The 18,878-nt window shown below is 37.2% G+C and overlaps 1 protein-coding gene across 3 annotated transcripts in view; it reads right to left on the reverse strand.

Annotated features, from left to right (window-relative positions):
• Positions 1-13,016: 13,016 nt before the first annotated feature.
• The window catches only part of wdr11 (WD repeat domain 11), a 344,263-nt gene continuing 338,401 nt past the window's right edge, over positions 13,017-18,878 (reverse strand). For 2 of the 3 annotated variants that reach the window (XM_073872785.1, XM_073872784.1), the window contains exons 28-29: positions 18,036-18,118; positions 13,017-16,495 (exon numbers count right to left, since the gene is read on the reverse strand). In XM_073872785.1, coding sequence (XP_073728886.1) covers positions 16,296-16,495; positions 18,036-18,118 — 283 coding nt within the window. In that variant the 3' untranslated portion in view covers positions 13,017-16,295. The remainder of the gene's footprint in view (positions 16,496-18,035; positions 18,119-18,878) is intronic. The other variant, XR_012371953.1, reaches the window with a different exon arrangement.

An 18,878-nucleotide genomic window follows, 5' to 3' on the forward strand; every position in this document is an offset into this window, starting at 1 on the left:
GTGTTGACTTTACGTCCCGCAGGCAGTCGCTCTACGCATCTTCAACAAGCTTGTATGACGAAGAACACAGAAATGCGGATGACATCACAGTATCGCGAGAGCCGTTCGAAAGCAGACTTCCTTATGGCTTCTCGATTCACTCTCGTGATACTTTGATGTCACCTGCCTGCCTGTCGGGTTTGGCAACGCAGCATGAACTCAAACAAATCTAATGTGTGGGATACATGTTTGGATGACAGCGAAGGGCGCGTGCGCGTCTACAAACAACGTGCGCATCCCCCCCCAAAAAAATTGTTTTCTCATCGAATCTACATGATTCACGTGGGTCACCTTTTTTGGCTTCAAAACGGCGAATTTCGCCGAAAGGTGAGGGATTTTCATGCCTGCTATAGGGTGCCCATACTTGTCATTCTTCCCGGACGCGTTCTGTCTAGGATTTCGGTGCGTCTTCCGGAAGTCGTATTTGTTGACCGCATACGCCATTCAGTTAAACACATAAGATATACAATCGTTGTTTCATTCTTACCTTAAAGGGGACATATTATGAGATTTTTTTTAAGATGTAAACTAAGTCTAAAATAGGTCTGAGCAAAAGTGTGCCGTTTTGGGTGTGTCATTTAAAATGCAAATGAGCGTATGAAGTGCAACCACTGATCACAATGATGGTGGTTTGTTGCAATTGAAACTCTATTGTGCTGTGAAATATTTTATCTCTCTCTTTCTCTCCATACTAAATGGTTGTGCTGTGGTTGGATAGTGCAGATAAAGGGGGCGGTATTACCTTATTCTGACATCACAATAAGGGCCAAATTACAATGACCTATTTTTTCACATGCTTGCAGAAAATGGTTTACCAAAACTAAGTTATTGGGTTGATCTTTTTAACATTTTCTAGGTTGATAGAAGCACTGGGGACACAATTATAGCACTTAAACATGGAAAAAGTCAGATTTTCATAATATGTCCCCTTTAAAATGTAACGGTTGCTTTTCTGTAATAATAATAATAATCTTCTATGACGTATGCGGCAGACAAATACGACTTTCAGAAGATGCACCCGAAATCCTGGGCGGGACGCGTCCGGGTCCGGTAAGAGTGGCATGTATGGTCACCCTATGATGCTCCAACAATAGAAACAATGCTGATTCATCACTAGTGTTGGTAACTGGCTGTGTGATTTCGTGATCTGAGCATTTTAAGCCGAAGCATGCACAGTGTCTGTTGCTGCGTTTGCTGCTCCGTTGTATTCAGGGCTAGACTGTGACAGAACTGAGAAATATTATTTTCAGAGGTTTACTTTGGCAGGCTTATGTATGTTGTATCTATAGCCCTTGTGTTGAATCCTTTTACATAGTCGTGGAACGAGTATAGGCTAGTTAATTCGGGCGTGTATGCGTGTATAAAGGGTGGTCCGATGCGACCTCCTTAATGAAACGCCCCAAAATTTAAAGCACCTTCTCTTAAGTGTTGAGCATCCCCATAGCACCTGCATCAGAAAATTTCTGGAGCCTATTTTCAAATGCCCGATGTCCAATTAACACTATATTTTGTTTTGTATAAAACTGTATAATGTTATGCTCTGTTTTGTATTCTTTTACTCAATAAAAAAAAAATAGCCAGAGAAACAGTACAAAAGCACATGCGCATTAGCTGCCTGGCTGGAGCAACCAAATATAAACTTTTTAACGCAATTTGACCGTCATAGAAAAAATGTATGCGACAGTTCATCTAAAGTTTTGATGCTGTTTTTGGAATATTTTATTTAAATGTGAATGTGCAAGTCTGCAAGCAGTTTTTGAGATTTAAAGTTTGTTTGCATTAATTGTTGCACACAGTAAGAACACGAACTCAAAATTATACTTGCATAAATCAATTACTGCAAAGAACAGAGTCCAAGATAAATGAAAATAAAATATAGAAATACCATATATAGATACTAATTATCTGATTCCCTGCTGTACACAAAACCATTCATGTCAACAAAGCAGCATTTAATGATGGCTATCTTAACTTAATTAAACAAAATTAACACAAAATACCATCTTTAAGTAAACAGCGTGCTGCGCTTCGGTATAATATAGGCTATAAAACCTTGCCTGCAAAAAAACCTTAGCAACCCAGATTTTTTAGCTAGTAAACCTTAAATTGCCCTTCTTTTGATTTTTGAAGCCTTTTCCTAGGTAGATGCTTATGAAAACTGAACTAATGGGTAGGAAAAGTAGAAAGAAAAAAAACGTAAGCTCTCTTATGTAAAAACATGGTGCTTAGTTAGAGGTGTAGTAGTAGGGAGCTTTCATTGTCATGTTCACATGTTGCTGTTCAGAAACAGCAAAGCATTTACACTAGCAGTGCTGAGGCAGGTCCGACGATTCTCCAGTGTGCGACCAGAGATGCTGAAGGCTGACTCACAACTCACACTGGATGCAGGCACACAAAGTATTTTTCTTGCCAGTTGTGCCATTGATGGAAACATATTTTGGTTGTGTTTCCAAAACCCAAGGATGTCTCTATCATTTTCCATTGTGGGTTTGTGCTTCAAATATTGTTCTAGTTCATCAAGCCCTGTGTTCAATTCAGCATCCACAATATCAGCCCACTGACTAAAGAGCGGCACTGGTCCTGGTGGTGGTACTGGCCCAGCAATCTCCTTATCTTTCTCTTGTGTCTGCTGGGCATTCACCTCAGTTGTAGCATTTTTAGGAAAGCTGGCCAGCTCTCTTCGTGCCGCTTGATATATTTCCTCCCTCTCTTCTGTGGTAAACATCCGAAGCTGCTTGAATTTTGGCCAGAGCAGAACGGCAAGCTTTTCGTGGTGTCCCAAAACTATCCGTTCAGCCAAAAGTATCATGCACCTATAAATACAATACAATATAACAGAATCAACTGAATGATACATTTAACAACACTTAATAGGTCTAACTATACTCTAAAAATGAATGTGTTAAAAAATAACACATGTTGTGTCTAGTTAAGGACAACACGTTTAATGTATAATTGGATCAACACACTTTGTGCAGTTTAAACACATCTTGTGTTGTCCATTTCATTTATTTGAACACAAAATAACACATGATGTGTTAAAATAACACGTGATGTGTTAAAATAACACATGATGTGTTAAATAGGATAACACAAAACAATGTGCAAAAAATAATAATAAAATATTTTTTAAAGTGTATAGCATACAGTGAATAAATTAAATTAAATTAAATTAATAATAATAGCAACTTTTTCATAGCACATTTACAATTACAGATAATGTGTTAGAAATTAGAAGATTAATTAGACTACATCTCACCTCTGTTTTAGTATCCTGAGTGGCACTGGATCAGCTTGGGAGAATTGGCAGTGGGTCATCAGCGTGGTTTTCCAGAGGGCCACTAAGTTAATCGTACAATACTTTGACCCACTGAGCTCTTCAGTTGCCTGCTTAAAAGGCTGCAGGAAGTGAACGAGCATCTGAAGAATGTCTTTGGATATGTGACTCATGCGATGCATCTCTCCTCGTTCAAGCAGAATGGACTGAATGTCTTCAAATGCATTAAGCACAGATTTGACCATCTCCAGTTTAGTATTCCACCTTGTCTCACATTCTTGTTTTAAAGACTGACTGAGTCGAAGTTGTAATCCAGAATGTTTAAAAAATGTGGTCAGTGTCTTGCATTGCTCAATGCAACTTCTTACATGTTGCAATTCTTCTTCATCTCCTTCATCCTCTTCATCACCTTCCTTAGACTTTTTGAAGGTGTGCTTTAGCACTGTATTCAGAACGTGTGCTACACAGCTTTTGTGCACCCATCGGTTGAGCGCTGCCTGCACATTTGCAGCTTGGTCACTGACAAACACCAGTCTGTCGATCTCATCTGAGGTCAGACCAAATTCACCCAGTTGTTTGAGGAGTTCTGTCTTCAAGTTTAAGGCAGTTTTCTTTGCCCCGATTGGAAATGCACATGTACATATGACTCTAGTGTTAAACTCCCAGTCATCATCAATATAATGCAGTGTAATACAGGTGTAACTGACCTTCCGATGGTCATCTGTCCACATGTCTGTGGATGCTCCACATGCCAGTGCCTCAGCTATGGCTTTCCTAACTGTTGGCAGAAGCTCTGCTCTCAGAGATTCATATTTTTTCTGAGTGAACCGAGATACCATCACACCAGACGGAAGTAAGTCCTTCACATTACACCGGCCATGTGTTACTCCCGTGTCTAATATCGCCTGTGCCAACTCAGTAAACGCGGGTGTTTCAAACATGCTAAAAGCCCGTAAATCCTTTGCGCAGACTTTTGTGCATTTTTCCAAAATAGCATCCTTTGCTTTTTTTGGAATTACGCCCAACCTAAGAAATGATGTCACTGAAGATTGAGTCAAGACATTTTTTCCGCATGACCTGGAATGCTTTAAAAGATGCGACGTGCCTGTTTTTGTCGAATCAAACTTTAACAGTGCATCACAGCCAGTACACTTAACGGCGCTTACTTTTTTCTCGTCTTTGTCCACAATTTGCACAAAGGAGGCCCAGACAGAAGAAGTGCCAGTTGGTTTAACCTCTTTATATTCATTTTCCTTTAGCTTTTTCCTCACATCACTCATGAAGGTATCCATTATCACCGTGTGCGTTCATTAACTCCGCCCACCAAAGGTTGCATGTTTTTTTCCTCAAAACAGCACACAAACAGCGCTGACAGACTATTATAAGTATGAGGTTGATAATGGCGCGGTGTGTGTGTTCGTTCTCCGAGTCCAATCGACTCGGGTATTACCCATAATGCTAAACAGACCCGGGACCCGAAGTAAACGATTGGGACCCGACCCGGCTGATCATTTAAAATATAGACCCGAACCCGTACGGGTCCCGGGTCCTCGGGTCTCGGGTCTTCCGTGTAGACCTCTAGTGTGAACTGCCTCGGATAGCACAGATAGCCACAAATGATACACCATCTTTTCTCTTAGGTCCTACTCTAAAAAATGTGTCCATTCACAGCATTTTCTTTGGTTGTGTCCATGAATAATCCCTTGCTATTTATTATATGTGCAAAACAAAAAAATAATATTTATATGAAAAATGTATTTTCACACCCTTCAGTAAAATAAGAATATCTTTTGAATGCGACATGCTAAAGAGATCCTTCTTTTTTTGGGTGTTTACTGTCTGCTGCTGGTAACAACCAGAACTGTTTGCAGTCTGCTAGAGCACCCAGAACCAGAGTTATACACTATCAAAGACAGTATTTACAACATAAAAAAAAGAAAATTTGGTGTTTTATCATATAAAAAACAACATAAATAACACTATTTGTCACAAACAGCAGCTTTTTATGTAACTTCAAAATGTTTATCTGCAAAATTATATAAAGATATTGCATTTATTCCACTGTATGTGGTTATGGGAGCACTTCAAATATTTTTAGGCGGAAATTAAATACAAAAAGGGTATTATTCCTCCCATCAGTTGGAGTAAAATAACTTTTGCATTTATTATGATAGAGAAAACAAAACTCTCTGCAGGTTTCGTTACCATTCAGGGCCAGAGTTAAACACTTTTAAATACAGACTTTTGGGAAAAAAAATCAAAAAGCGCCTATTTATTTTTTTGTGTTTATTAGAGGACTGACAACACGTACAACCATGCTGAGCACGTTTAACAGTGTTTTATGCAAACACCACTGTCCTTAACCAAAGCGAAATTGGTTTAAAAATATGAAAAACAATTATATGTGAAACTGACACGGAAAAGAAAGTCTGTGGTCAGACACGGAAAAATGCAGAGATCCGTGACAACGACATGGATAAATGAGCAAAATATTCAGTGATTATGTAAATTTGTGAGATCACATGGCAGCACCACATGAGCAAGTTAACCCCACCAACTTACCAGTAGGTTCAGTAGATTCTCAGAAAACAAACCATGATATGCGCGCTCTTGGGGCTGTGCAGTTGGGCAATTAGTTGAAGGGGGTGTGTTAAAAAAAATAGCAGTGTCTACCTTTGACTGTACAAACTCAAAACTATTTTGTACAAACATTTTTTTTCTGGGATTTAGAAATCCTGTGAATCACTAAACTAATATTTAGTTGTATGACCACAGTTTTTTAAAACTGCTTGACATCTGTGTGGCATGGAGTCAACCAACTTGTGGCACCTCTCAGCTGTTATTCCACTCCATGATTCTTTAACAACATTCCACAATTCATTCACATTTCTTGGTTTTGCTTCAGAAACAGCATTTTTGATATCACCCCACAAGTTCTCAATTGGATTAAGGTCTGGAGATTGGGCTGGCCACTCCGTAACATTCATTTTGTTGGTTTGGAACCAAGACTTTGCCCGTTTACTAGTGTGTTTTGGGTCATTGTCTTGTTGAAACAACCATTTCAAGGGCATGTCCTCTTCAGCATAGGGCAACATGACCTCTTCAAGTATTTTAACATATGCAAACTGATCCATGATCCCTGGTATGCGATAAATAGGCCCAACACCATAGTAGGAGAAACATGCCCATATCATGATGCTTGCACCTCCATGCTTCACTGTCTTCACTGTGTACTGTGGCTTGAATTCAGAGTTTGGGGGTCGTCTCACAAACTGCCTGTGGCCCTTGGACCCAAAAAGAACAATTTTACTCTCATGAGTCCACAAAATGTTCCTCCATTTCTCTTTAGGCCAGTTGATGTGTTCTTTGGCAAACTGTAACCTCTTCTGCACATGCCTTTTTTTAACAGAGGGACTTTGCGGGGGATTCTTGAAAATAGATTAGCTTCACACAGACGTCTTCTAACTGTCACAGTACTTACAGGTAACTCCAGACTGTCTTTGATAATCCTGGAGGTGATCATTGGCTGAGCCTTTGCCATTCTGGTTATTCTTCTATCCATTTTGATGGTTGTCTTCCACTTTCTTCCACGTCTCTCTGGTTTTGCTCTCCATTTTAAAGCATTGGAGATCATTTTAGCTGAACAGCCTATCATTTTTTGCACCTCTTTATAGGTTTTCCCCTCTCCAATCAACTTTTTAATCAAAGAACACTGTTCTTCTGAACAATGTCTTGAGCATTTTCCTCAGCTTTCAAATGCATGTTCAACAAGTGTTGGCTTCATCCTTAAATAGGGGCCACCTGATTCACACCTGTTTCTTCACAAAATTGATGACCTCAGTGATTGAATGCCACACTGCTATTTTTTTGAACACACCCCTTTCAACTAATTCAACTAATTGCCCAATTGCACAGCCTTAAGAGCGTGCATATCATGAATGCTGGGTCTCATTTCTTTTCTGAGAATCTACTGAACCAACTGGTAACTTGTTTGCCACGTAGCAATAAAAAATATACTAAAAACCTTGATTATTCTGGTTAGTCACATTGTACTGCTATTATTTTGAACAATACTGTACGTAGCTCTCTTGGCTAAGGAGATAAATATCCTAAAATTGATTCAACAGCTTGAAGAGCAGGTAATAATAACTTCAATAATTTGTGACACAAGATTTTGAGCACAACAACATGTCTGATACAAATCAGACTTTATTGACTAACTAAACACATACTACTCTAAACATACAAACACGCATACATACACACAGTTCAGCTTTGGACAAATGTAAATGTTGAAGTATAGCAAAGAATAAAACATGAAGTTATGGCAGTATTTGTTATTAAGCAGATCAAAGCCTAAAACAAACCATCAGTTCCTTAATTTGAATGCACCTTAGTTAAAAAAGGGATAATGATGTGTGATGCATCAGTAAAGAGAGCTAAGTATGATCCTTGCATGTCCTGCCCATTGAAAGAAAGTGTCCTGATGTAGCTGGTGATGTAGTTGATCCGTGCCACCCCCTACATTTTGCTGCTGTCGTGTCGCAGATTCAATCTGCCTAAATGCAGGACCAACACACACAAAAACTCTTTTGTCCCCACTGCTTTAGGTGGTCTTAACAAGTTAATGGGAGTTGCGGACTTCTGTGTTGTATGTATTTAATTTATTTTTGTTGACTGGATGGTTGTTTGTTTTGTGTAATTTGTGTTGCATGCATGCTTCACAACAAATTGCCCCTTGAGGATAATAAACATTTCTTGAACTTGATGTGGTGCCATAGTCACAAGAGGCCTTTTTCTGTTTCTGAGTGGTTAAAGCAGTTTGGGGGTAGTGTTACACACCCCGGTGCCTAGCCTGCTTGTTGGGTGAAGGTCTGTAGTTATATTTATTAAATATAACTAGTTATTGTGTGTGCTGATCTACCCCAGTCGTTATAGTATAGTATAAATGTATAGTATAATTTTTACACATATTTTGCATACAGTTTTCTATAACCAAATGGTAAATCTGGGTTTTATTTTTTATCATTAATTAATTTAAAGGCAGGGTGCATGATCTCTAAAAAGCAAATGTTGATATTTGAAATCACCTAAACAAACATGCCCCTACCCCAATAAAATCTGGACCTTGTTTTGATCGACCCGCCCCACACATACGCAACCCAGGCAATGATGTTGGTGAGTAGACATGCCTCTTACTTCTGATTGGCTAACAAAGTTTTGGTACTCAGGCTGACTCCCTTTTTCAAAGTGTTTTTCAAAAATCATGCACCCCACCTTTAATTAAAATTGGCAAAAAAAATCAACAACTTAGATATCAGACATCTAAAATTAATGCATGCCTCATGTTTAGTACAATGTCATTTTGAATTTGCAAGTCATTTTACATTTTGTTTGTCCAAAAAGCTAGCATATGGTGGATGAGGGAAGGAAAATGGAGCAGTGGTTAAGTGGAACTTTAAATAACAATTCTGCAACAAAAACACATCCCTAGGAATTAGTGTAGGAGAAGAAAGGTGGATATTCTGATATGATAGCCATTAATAAACACAGAGTTGTCTAATTTTTGGTCATGACAACAACAAATTCAAATTATTAGGAAAAGTAAGCTAATCATAATCATCTTTCTACGGAACCATGAAACCAAAACTAAGTCTTTTACATGAAATGTAAAAACAATCCAACTGAAAATATATTATCAAGTGTTAGTTCTTTAGTTTTTATTTACTCATCCTCAAACCCCCAATGGCTTTTTTGTTCTTTTTTATTTTATTTTAATCTGTTGTTTGGTGTTTTTTTGTTTACAGTGACAATAGATGGTGAATAGATGGCGCAATATTTGTGCCTCAATCCCGAGCGAGCAACTGCATGCCTTGAGCACAGAGAAATAAATTTTGCAAGCACGTCACATCACACTTTGAACAGAAACTAACAATCGCAAAAAAATCGCTTGAGCAAACAAAAACAGTTCCGTGCCCAATAAATGCACCCGCCTGCTCGCCATTATCCATATATTCACGTGCAGTAATAACCCGTCTCACGCAATTTACTCAGATGCTCTCTCTCTCTCTCTCTCTCTCTCTCTCTCTCTCTCTCTCTCTCTCTCTCTCAACCTCTTTCTGTGCGCACTCAACTCGACGCACACGCTCGCTCAACTTGAGTTCGGGTTCGGCCGGGTCCGAGTCCTTATGTCACGTGAGTGACCGCTGGTATATCACATTAAATACAACATCGTATTATTGATTGCGTCTGAAGGTATCCTATATTGTTTTATATTTAGTAATTAAAATACAAAATATGTGCAAAAACATTATTTTAAAAATAAAAGTTCCATCTTATTGAAGAACAAAAGACTCGGACCCGATCGAACCCGAACTCGAAAGGTGAACTAATCATTTCTCTTTCCGGTACTGGTAGCATAGCCTCTATGGGACTGACAGGAAGAACAAAAGACTCGAACCTTTCCCGAACTAGAGACTCAAGAGAATGATGAACTAATCATTTCTGTTTCAGATTCAGAACCCATATGTTGCGCAATGCGCATGCGCGGTCAACACAAAATGAACGAATCACTCTCTGAGACAACTCGGTAGTCCCGAGTCATATTAAAGATTCGTTCAAAATGAACGAATCCTTCATGAACGACACACCACTAATGTCTAGCCAACTCTCTTTCAATTGTTTCATCTTTAACGAACGGCGGCACATTTGACAACATAATTCGTTTTGCTGGCTGTACCAAAGGCAATACCGTCGTGTAAGCCTCATTTATCACAACTTCATTTGCCACAATCTCATTGACTTTATTCACATCATCCAGGAACAGCACAACTGCACTATTCATCCTGGATGCTGACAAAATACTTTTATAACCAACAACTTGCGCGACAGCTATACTACACCACTCTACTGTGCAGCGTTCCGCGGGGATGACTTTGATGCCATGCCGCCGCGTTAGCTTATCAAGCGCAACTTTTTGGGACGCCGCCATCTCAATCAGCATACGCTGATCGACAGCGTATAACTTTTCAAAACCACCAAAACACTCAGGGACACAATAAGAGAAACTTTACAGACACAGAGGAAATAAGGAAATAGAAAACTCACTCAGCAGCTCCACAAACTCGCGTCTAACACGCTCCTAACTCACTCCGCACATGCGCGCGCGCGCGCGAGAGAGAGAGAGAGAGAGAGAGAGAGAGATTTTTGATTTTTCAAAACCCTGTTTTATTACAGTTTATTACAAAAGAATTAACATTCCAACCACAAACACATAACAACAATCAACCCCACTAAAATTAAAAACACTTGGAAACTTTCTAAAAATAGAAATACAACTCTTCTTCAACAATGTCACATAGGCTCTTATTTAGACACCAAATTGTCTCAAAAGATAGAAGATCATGCATTAATCTGTAGTAATGATAATCAATCAAAATCCTCGATTTCACTAATTTTACGAAGATCGCTTCCAAACTGTTACAGACATTTTTCTCAACTTTATCCTTTCTTGTGGTATAAATTGCCATTTTTGCTTGACCTATCAGAAAATTCAGCAATTGAGCCTTGTGACAATGTTTTTACACATATTTAACCCCACAAATAAACACTTTCATTGAAAAAAACTGTATCAAAGGAGGCAAAATTACAAAGATACACAATCATTTAGGATATAGAATTGTGCCACTTTTTCGTCATTAACGTTCAAATTTTTTCAGTCGGTATACTTATTTATCCAAAAAGCAACCTTCACTCATTAGACTCTTAGTGCTTTCCACAAACCGTTTCAAGTCTGAAAAAAAACAGCAACCTGTACCCCTCTCTGATTTTTTGTAATTTTTAAAAACTTCTTAATTTCATCAGCACTGTATTCTCCACATTTCCATTAACTTTGTGAACAAACTGAGGCACTAGAATCAGAAAAGTCACTTTCACTTTCAATATTATCTGTTTTATTCTTTTGTTCTTTTCTTGCTTGTTTTGATCTCTCTTCTCTATCCTTTTTTTTTTTAAGGGGAGTTTTAAAAATCCCCTGATCTACGTCTATATCACTCAAAATGACCCTATCTGATGTATATTCTATATCAGATAAACAACTCATCGAACTGTTTTGTGTCTCCATCAGATCTGTACCAGCTTCTTCAAGCAAACTCACATTCGACCTTACTTGATTTTCACCAGTCAAATCATTACTTTACTCAATCATGTCTTCAACAGTTTCAGCACTTTGTTTACTAGGCTCTCTATTTGTTATGCAATCTGCATTCTGAACCGAAATCATAGGTACTGACCCAGACTTACCAGCAGCGCTTTCATCATCTTGTGCCATCTTTTCAGTAATCATATTTTGCCACCTCCAAAACACTTCATCGTATCAGTAGACACATAGACAGTGTAATCGAAATCCTCAAATCTGAATTTCAGATTTAAGTTCAGTTCAGCTCTGTTCTCGCTCAAAATCATACTGTATATGTCCTAAAAGACACCACATGTTTGATGAGCTCAGATTTGCTTCCAATCGCGATATTTTTCACTGGAGCAACAATTGTTTCCAAAACGTGACAATTCTCTAACCAAAACCTCATTTTGATAAAAGGTGGGATATTTGACAGAATAACTTTTTTGCCGGGGGTTGAAAGAGGAAGCACAGGTGTAAAAAGGCCACGAATTACAACTCCTTTTTCTACTACAACATTAGAATGTTCTACAGTGTTCAAAAAACAAACAACTGCATTGCTCATCTTTGACGCTGCTAATACATTCTTATGTCCAACTATCTCTCCAATAGCCAAGACACAATCTTCTACACTTGTAGCAGCCACAACTTTAATATCATTGCGCCGCGTTAATGACCCAAACGAGTCAACACGTAAATATTTAGCAAACAAGCAAATACATCCACCGAGCACAGAATCGTTTTTATTTGCTCAAAAAAAAAATCTGCGACTGCTAATTTCTGTTCAAAACACAACGCAATGTCGTTGCAAAATATAGTTCTCTGTGCTCAAAACCTACAACCGCTCTCCCAGGATTGAGGCACAAACACCACGCCATAGTGACTGGCTCTCTTAACTTTATAAGGAGGAAGACGTTTAGTTTTAAAAAAAGTGTGATGAGTGTAACAACAGTGATATCCACAACATGAGAGTGGAAGCAATAACTGTGTTGTTTACGTGCACTGAAAAAAACCTCTGGACATCGATTGCACATGATTAAATTAGGGTTCCCAATTTATTTTATTTTAAGAAAACTTGATTCAATCATGTTGAACTGGTGTACATAATTAAATTATGTTGATCCACGTTTTTTTTAAAGAAAAATAATTTTAAGAAAACTTATTCAATCATGTGCAACCAGAGATTTTTTTCAGTGTACGCTCTTCACAAAGAGAAGAGGTCCAGACTTTCATAAACATTGATTATAACATTAGTTAAATTTCTACACTGAAAAAAAATGAGTCATTCAATTTACTAAATTTTTTGGGGTAGGTGGTTGCAATCAATTTATTTAAGCTACATTTAAACAAAAGTTTTTATTTTATTTTTCTATTTTTTGTTGAATGTAGCTTAAATGAATTGATTGCCACTTACCTTAAAAAATTTAGTAAATTGAATGAATCATTTTTTTCAGTGTATTGTTTCTATTTATATTAATACAGAAAATATGTTACCATTTATTGGGCAAGAATTTGCACAGCATATTGCATAAACAAACAGTTTTAATAATTTACTAAAATTCAAACATTAACACATACTTAAAACCGAAACCACAGTGCACAAAAAATAGATGAAGCATGTCAGCCTGTCAGTAAAAAGGACTGACAACCATATTTACATACAGTTGTAAGACTGCTCATGCAGCAGCTTACAGTCGCAGCTGCATTAACAATTATTTTCACAATGGACTTTGTTGTGATCATTGTACAACAGGTGTACGATTGAATAAATGTGAGTGCAGCAATGTTAAATGTGTACTTTTAGCTTATTTGTATGTTTTTACGTGCTTTTAATGTATCTCTGTATTACAGAGCAAAGCAATAAAATTTGTACTTGGTTTACAGTTAATTTAGACCTAACAGTTCCAAATTTACTGTACACATTCTTGGTACTTAAGAGACTGGTTGAATTATGTGCTGCATTCTTACCAACATTTACTTTATACAAGTTCACACATGTTTGCAGATGTAAGTTGTAATATATTACACTGATGTTGAAACATTGAAATATAATGTAATGTTATATTTATGCAGAAAAAAATGTTTGTCTGATGCAGATGTATCATAAATTTGTACCTTCTTGCCAAACAGTTGTTTAAAGCTTAATGTTTTGCAATTTACTGATATTCTTTTTCTGCTTAAAGTTTGTTACTTCCAAGTTTGCCAGTTTTAGGATATTCAAAGACAACAGCGTGGCTGTGAGTTTATTACATGCATAACTTTTACATTCTCCTCCATGTTTAATAGATAATACAAGAAAAACATTTATTTCTCATTGTCAGCTGAACTTTTTTGAGGTGCGCAAGGAATAATCTAGAGGGGAGGGGATGGGCTAAGCCCCCAGATCCAGCCTTGATAACAAATGAGTAAAATCGGACAATTTACTATCCATTGGCTAATTAAATAAATTTTTAGTTGCCTGGTGTGAAATTTGTTCCCATTTTTCAGTGTTTTACCATGGAGAGCTTAAGATGGAACAAATTAATAACTACCAAATTCACATCTAACAAAAATAGTTGGCATCACTGCAAATAATCCTTTATGAAACCATTACATTTAAGAGTAAAAAAACATGGGAAAAGGCCTTTCCAATGCTTTATTTAATCCGAACTGATGGATAAGCTTATTAATAAAACTTTAAAAATTAAAAAACTAGGTAATTTTTCAACTGCAGGTCAAGGAATACCCCTGCTTAAAAATTTTAAAGTGCCCATATTATGAAAAACTCACTTTTTCTGGGTTTTGGGGTGTTCTTTTGTGTCTCTGTTTTGAGTGAGATACAGGTTTCTGAATGTTCTCTGCCTTGCACGTTTTTAAAATCAGCTCCGTTGTGACATAACTAGCCTTGCCGATACATTCCGTTTGAATTTTCCCGCCCACTACCCAGGTCTCCACCCACAAGGTAGAGAGCAGTCACTTCGCTGATATCCTCTACTGTTATCATGTCTCACGGAAATACCAGCTCTATTTGGATATTATGGGTTATACTCCCGCCTACTTTTAAAAACAAAGTTTTAACGCGTGTTTATTGGAACCTAAAGTGTAATTTCATATACAGTTTGTTACGACGTAAATAGTCCTCAGATTGTAGGCTATATTACATTCTATTACAAGATGTTCATGCGAAATCTGATTTAAACAACAGACTATATATCTATATTTCACGGATTATACGCATTTGTGGACAAAAATGGTCATTGGATGTATTTTATTGGACTTTCATGGATTATTCACACATCTGAAACAGACTGGATTCGATTTGCGATCGTTATATCAACACAAAATGTAAGAAGTCACGTTTATATTTTGCATCTGGACTTCTGTCACAAAATAGTACATTTATGATGCTAGAGCATCTGTATCTCAAAACAGAGACCATACACTGATGTATAGTAATGTTAATATATTATTAATATTTGTAGACAGTAGGCTATATAGATATTGTTAGCAGCGTAAACTGACATCATCCCGCCCACCAATTGGTGCACGTCGAGTGGGTGAACTTGTGTGTGTGTGTGTGTGTTTTAGCAGTTATTTGCCATTAAGAACAACGAGGTTGCTAACCGCTATGCTAGTTAGTTTGCAGCGTGGTTTCTCCTGCAAAGCCAGTGACTAGCTACCATACTTTTCGAAAGTTAAAATAAATATTTAACTGCATTATTTTATCATTACATGAGATTACTAATAGTGTTTTGCCAAACTAACCAGGCCCAGGCCCTACCAACCCGGCTTTTCCAACAAGCCTAACGTACCCCCACGTCTCTTATCACTTTCCCCAGATACGGCAGACCTCCTGCTAGCTTCTAGCAATTAGCATGCTGTCCACAAGCAGAATACATCCCCCGCCGGGTCTTAATTTCTGTAATTTGCGAAAATAATGTGTTTGAAAATGTTTTATAACTGGAATATGATACTTTTATGCTTGATTTGTCTGTTGGCAATACATAAACCGTTAAAAATAATATATAATATGTAAAAATAATAATACAGTCTGTACTGCTCGCGCTACCATTGCGCATGTGCGCACATGACATTGGTAGTGGGCGTGGCCAAAGGAGCAGCAGCTCATAAATATGTAATGACCACCTCAAAACGGCACAATCTGAAATGCCCTGAAACAGAGGCTACTAGAGATGGGTAACAATCTTTTCCTACAAGCTATTTCGGGCAAACAACTTTTTAAACATGCTTTATGGAACTCATACACCTATTTAACTTGTGGAAAAGCAGTCATAAGATGGGCACTTTAAAAATGTCACTTAACAAATGTAAAAAAACACCATGTGTCCAATTTTTGCCTTTTACCTTTAAATGTTTTAAATGTTAAAAAGTTTAAAATCACTTCAAACAAAGAATGCATATTCTCGTCTGTCATATATGTAGATACTAATATGTATATATCATTTTTTATAATATTGTTTTATTATACTTCACAAAGAAAACATTTTGGGTAAATAAAATAGGTGCAAAATAAGTTTTAAATGCATTAAAACATTACATAATGTGTGGGAGGTAGTAAATGTTAGGGGAATGTCACTAAACACACAACACCTAATAACACCTCACAACCAGCAAAAAATTACACATAACACGGACTGGACAAACAAGTCGAAAACTATAAGAAAGGTGTGTTGTTTGTCTGTTTGCATGCATGCATGAGACATCATTATATTATACTTTTTGGCTACTCTCATCATCTCACACATCTCTTGTTTCTTATTCTTTTTTTCATACCCCTTTCCCTTCACTGGTCTGGGAGGGAGGTCAATCTATATTTACAAGAGTGTCGTTTATCTCTTCTTCACTGGGGCTGGGCTCTGGCCCCACACCTTCTGTTTTGGACAACTCATCAAGCAGCTCTTTTCCTGCCTCTCCAGCCCGAGACGCCCACAGCACAGCTCCCTGTTTCAGCCCAATAGAGTGGAGCAGTTTGGCGTAGTTGACAAAGACTGCACCTATGAGCTTATGTGAAAACAGCTTGGTTAAGGAAGAGCACTGCCAATAAGAATATGATGTTTTGGATAAATATAAGAGCTTATACAAATATGATTACTGATATATTCATAAAGTTCAAACAATCATCATCTGACACTAGTCATTTTATACAAATTGCTAAAAACCTTAAGCTTATATCACAGTTCAACAAAATTATAATTTGCTAGTGGTGGTTTAAGTGGCATAGGGTGATCTTATTATAGAGAGTTTTTGATTGGAGAAATGAATACATGCTCCTATAGTACATTATATACAATATGCCATCCCTGTTCATGTTTATTTCCGGAAAATAGAAACTGTATTTTACTGAGCGAACTTTAAGGACAGCATTAATATAATAAAGCCATATTATTACGTAAATGAAGTTACATTATTTAGAGAATTTGTAAGATTACAGGAAAAACATCAAAGAAAGAAGCCTATCAATGTGAGAAAAAGATTTTGAAGATTTTGTAAAATCCTACTTTAAGGATAAAATTTAGCAACAAAGAAATCTTTAGTCTCTTTAGAATTTATAATAATTTGTTACGTAAGCAATAAGGTACGAGAGGCTGTGCTGTATTGTGAATAAGTAACAGCTGAAGGGCGTTGTTAGTTAACACACAATATTAAAGTAAAAAAAAAAATAGTGCAACTTTCATAAAGTTAAAAAATTGTCCCTGACCATGAACAAAAATGTGTTCCAATGTGTAACATGCATGAAAGCTCAAATAAAAACAACAAACCGACATGTGTGGTTGCTAAGGGTGTTGCTAAGGGCGCAGTGATCAACAGAACCGTTGAGTGAAGCGGTCATAGCCGTGTTTATCATGAATAAAGCACACCCATTGACCAATCAGAGTCAAGGATTGGAACTAACCGTTTTATAAGTAAGCAATAAGGTACAAGAGGCTGTGCTGTATCGTGAATAAGTAACGGCTGAAGGGCGTTGTTAGGCACGACGCGAAGCGGAGTGCCTGCAACCCCTTCAGCCGTTACTTATTCACGATACAGCACTTGCCTCAAGTACCTTATTGCTTTTATAAAACGGTTACCACACAATATTAAAGTAAAAAAAATATTAGTGCAACTTTCATGAAGTTAAATCAATAAAAACATTCCTTCCGCTAGAAAAAATTGTCCCTGACTGCAAACAACAACATGAAAGCTCAAATAAAAACAACAAACTGTTCTCAGACTTTGTCTCATTATATGTTTATGTGTTGCTAAGTGTGTTGCTAAGGGCGCAGTGATATTAAATAGAACCGTTGGGTGAAGTGGTCATAGCAGTGTTTTATCGTGAATAAAGCACACCTTTTGACCAATCAGAATCAAGGATCGGAACTAACCGTTTTATAATGGTACATAGTTAATTTTAGCTCTTAAAACATTAGTACAAGTAACAGATTATTTCTATATACATAACACATTTAAATAGACCTATATATTTATGTTTGTAGTTTCAAGTCTTGTATTGCTTGTCTAAAAATTATTTAAGCTTTCAAAAGAAAGACAAATACTTTCAAAGGATATTAACATCTTCATTGACCTCCATCACTCCGTATTTCAAACAGGCGTCGATAAAGAGTGCAGCACGGTCAAAATATCTCATGCTGCAAGGAAATTCAAAGAAAATCAAAATCAGAGACACATCTAATCCTGTACCATGCAAATGAAAAAATTTCCAGAACATCTGGTTTTATTTCAAAATAAAGCAAATAATCAAGTACGTAGGAACCGGCCAAAAAATTATACCGTGAAGGAGAAAAATATTTGATTTTTAAATCTTTAACTTGCATGCTTTTATTTTCAAAAATTTGCGACAGGTCGTCAGAGGTTAAGATGAAAAGACAGCAGCAGCTCAGTTTAAGTGTTGTTAAGTTCTTTCTCATGGTGAAGAAAAGAAAGAAAGAAAATGGGAGCTGGTGATAATTTTGTCCAGGAGGATAATTATATTTTCTGTCTAACGTTAGACCTTGGATTAAAGTTCTCCGTCGCACAACGGATTTCTGTCAATTGCAAAATTCTTAAATTCACTTTTCATAAAGACAACTAGTGAAACACTCCGGGTTTTCTGATTATAGCATGTTAAGCTGAGGTAAAACTTAAAACATGGATATACTTTTAATGCAGGAAGGCTCTGATGTATCAGAGGTCAAAAAAGGGGTAAAAGGGAGTCACGTGGGACCACCGAGAAAGATGGCAGCACACTAGAGGAGCTTCCATAACCCGTTAATTAATCTTCTGAATTTTGATACACTTCAATTGTAAACATAATCTTGACACTCTTTTGTCGAATTTGAGGTTTTATAAAACTACAGCCTTCAGAAAAATGGCAGGTAATAACAAAGCGAACTTTTTCAAGGGAGCAAA

Source organism: Misgurnus anguillicaudatus, chromosome 11, assembly GCF_027580225.2.
Source record: "Misgurnus anguillicaudatus chromosome 11, ASM2758022v2, whole genome shotgun sequence".
NCBI lineage: Eukaryota > Metazoa > Chordata > Actinopteri > Cypriniformes > Cobitidae > Misgurnus > Misgurnus anguillicaudatus.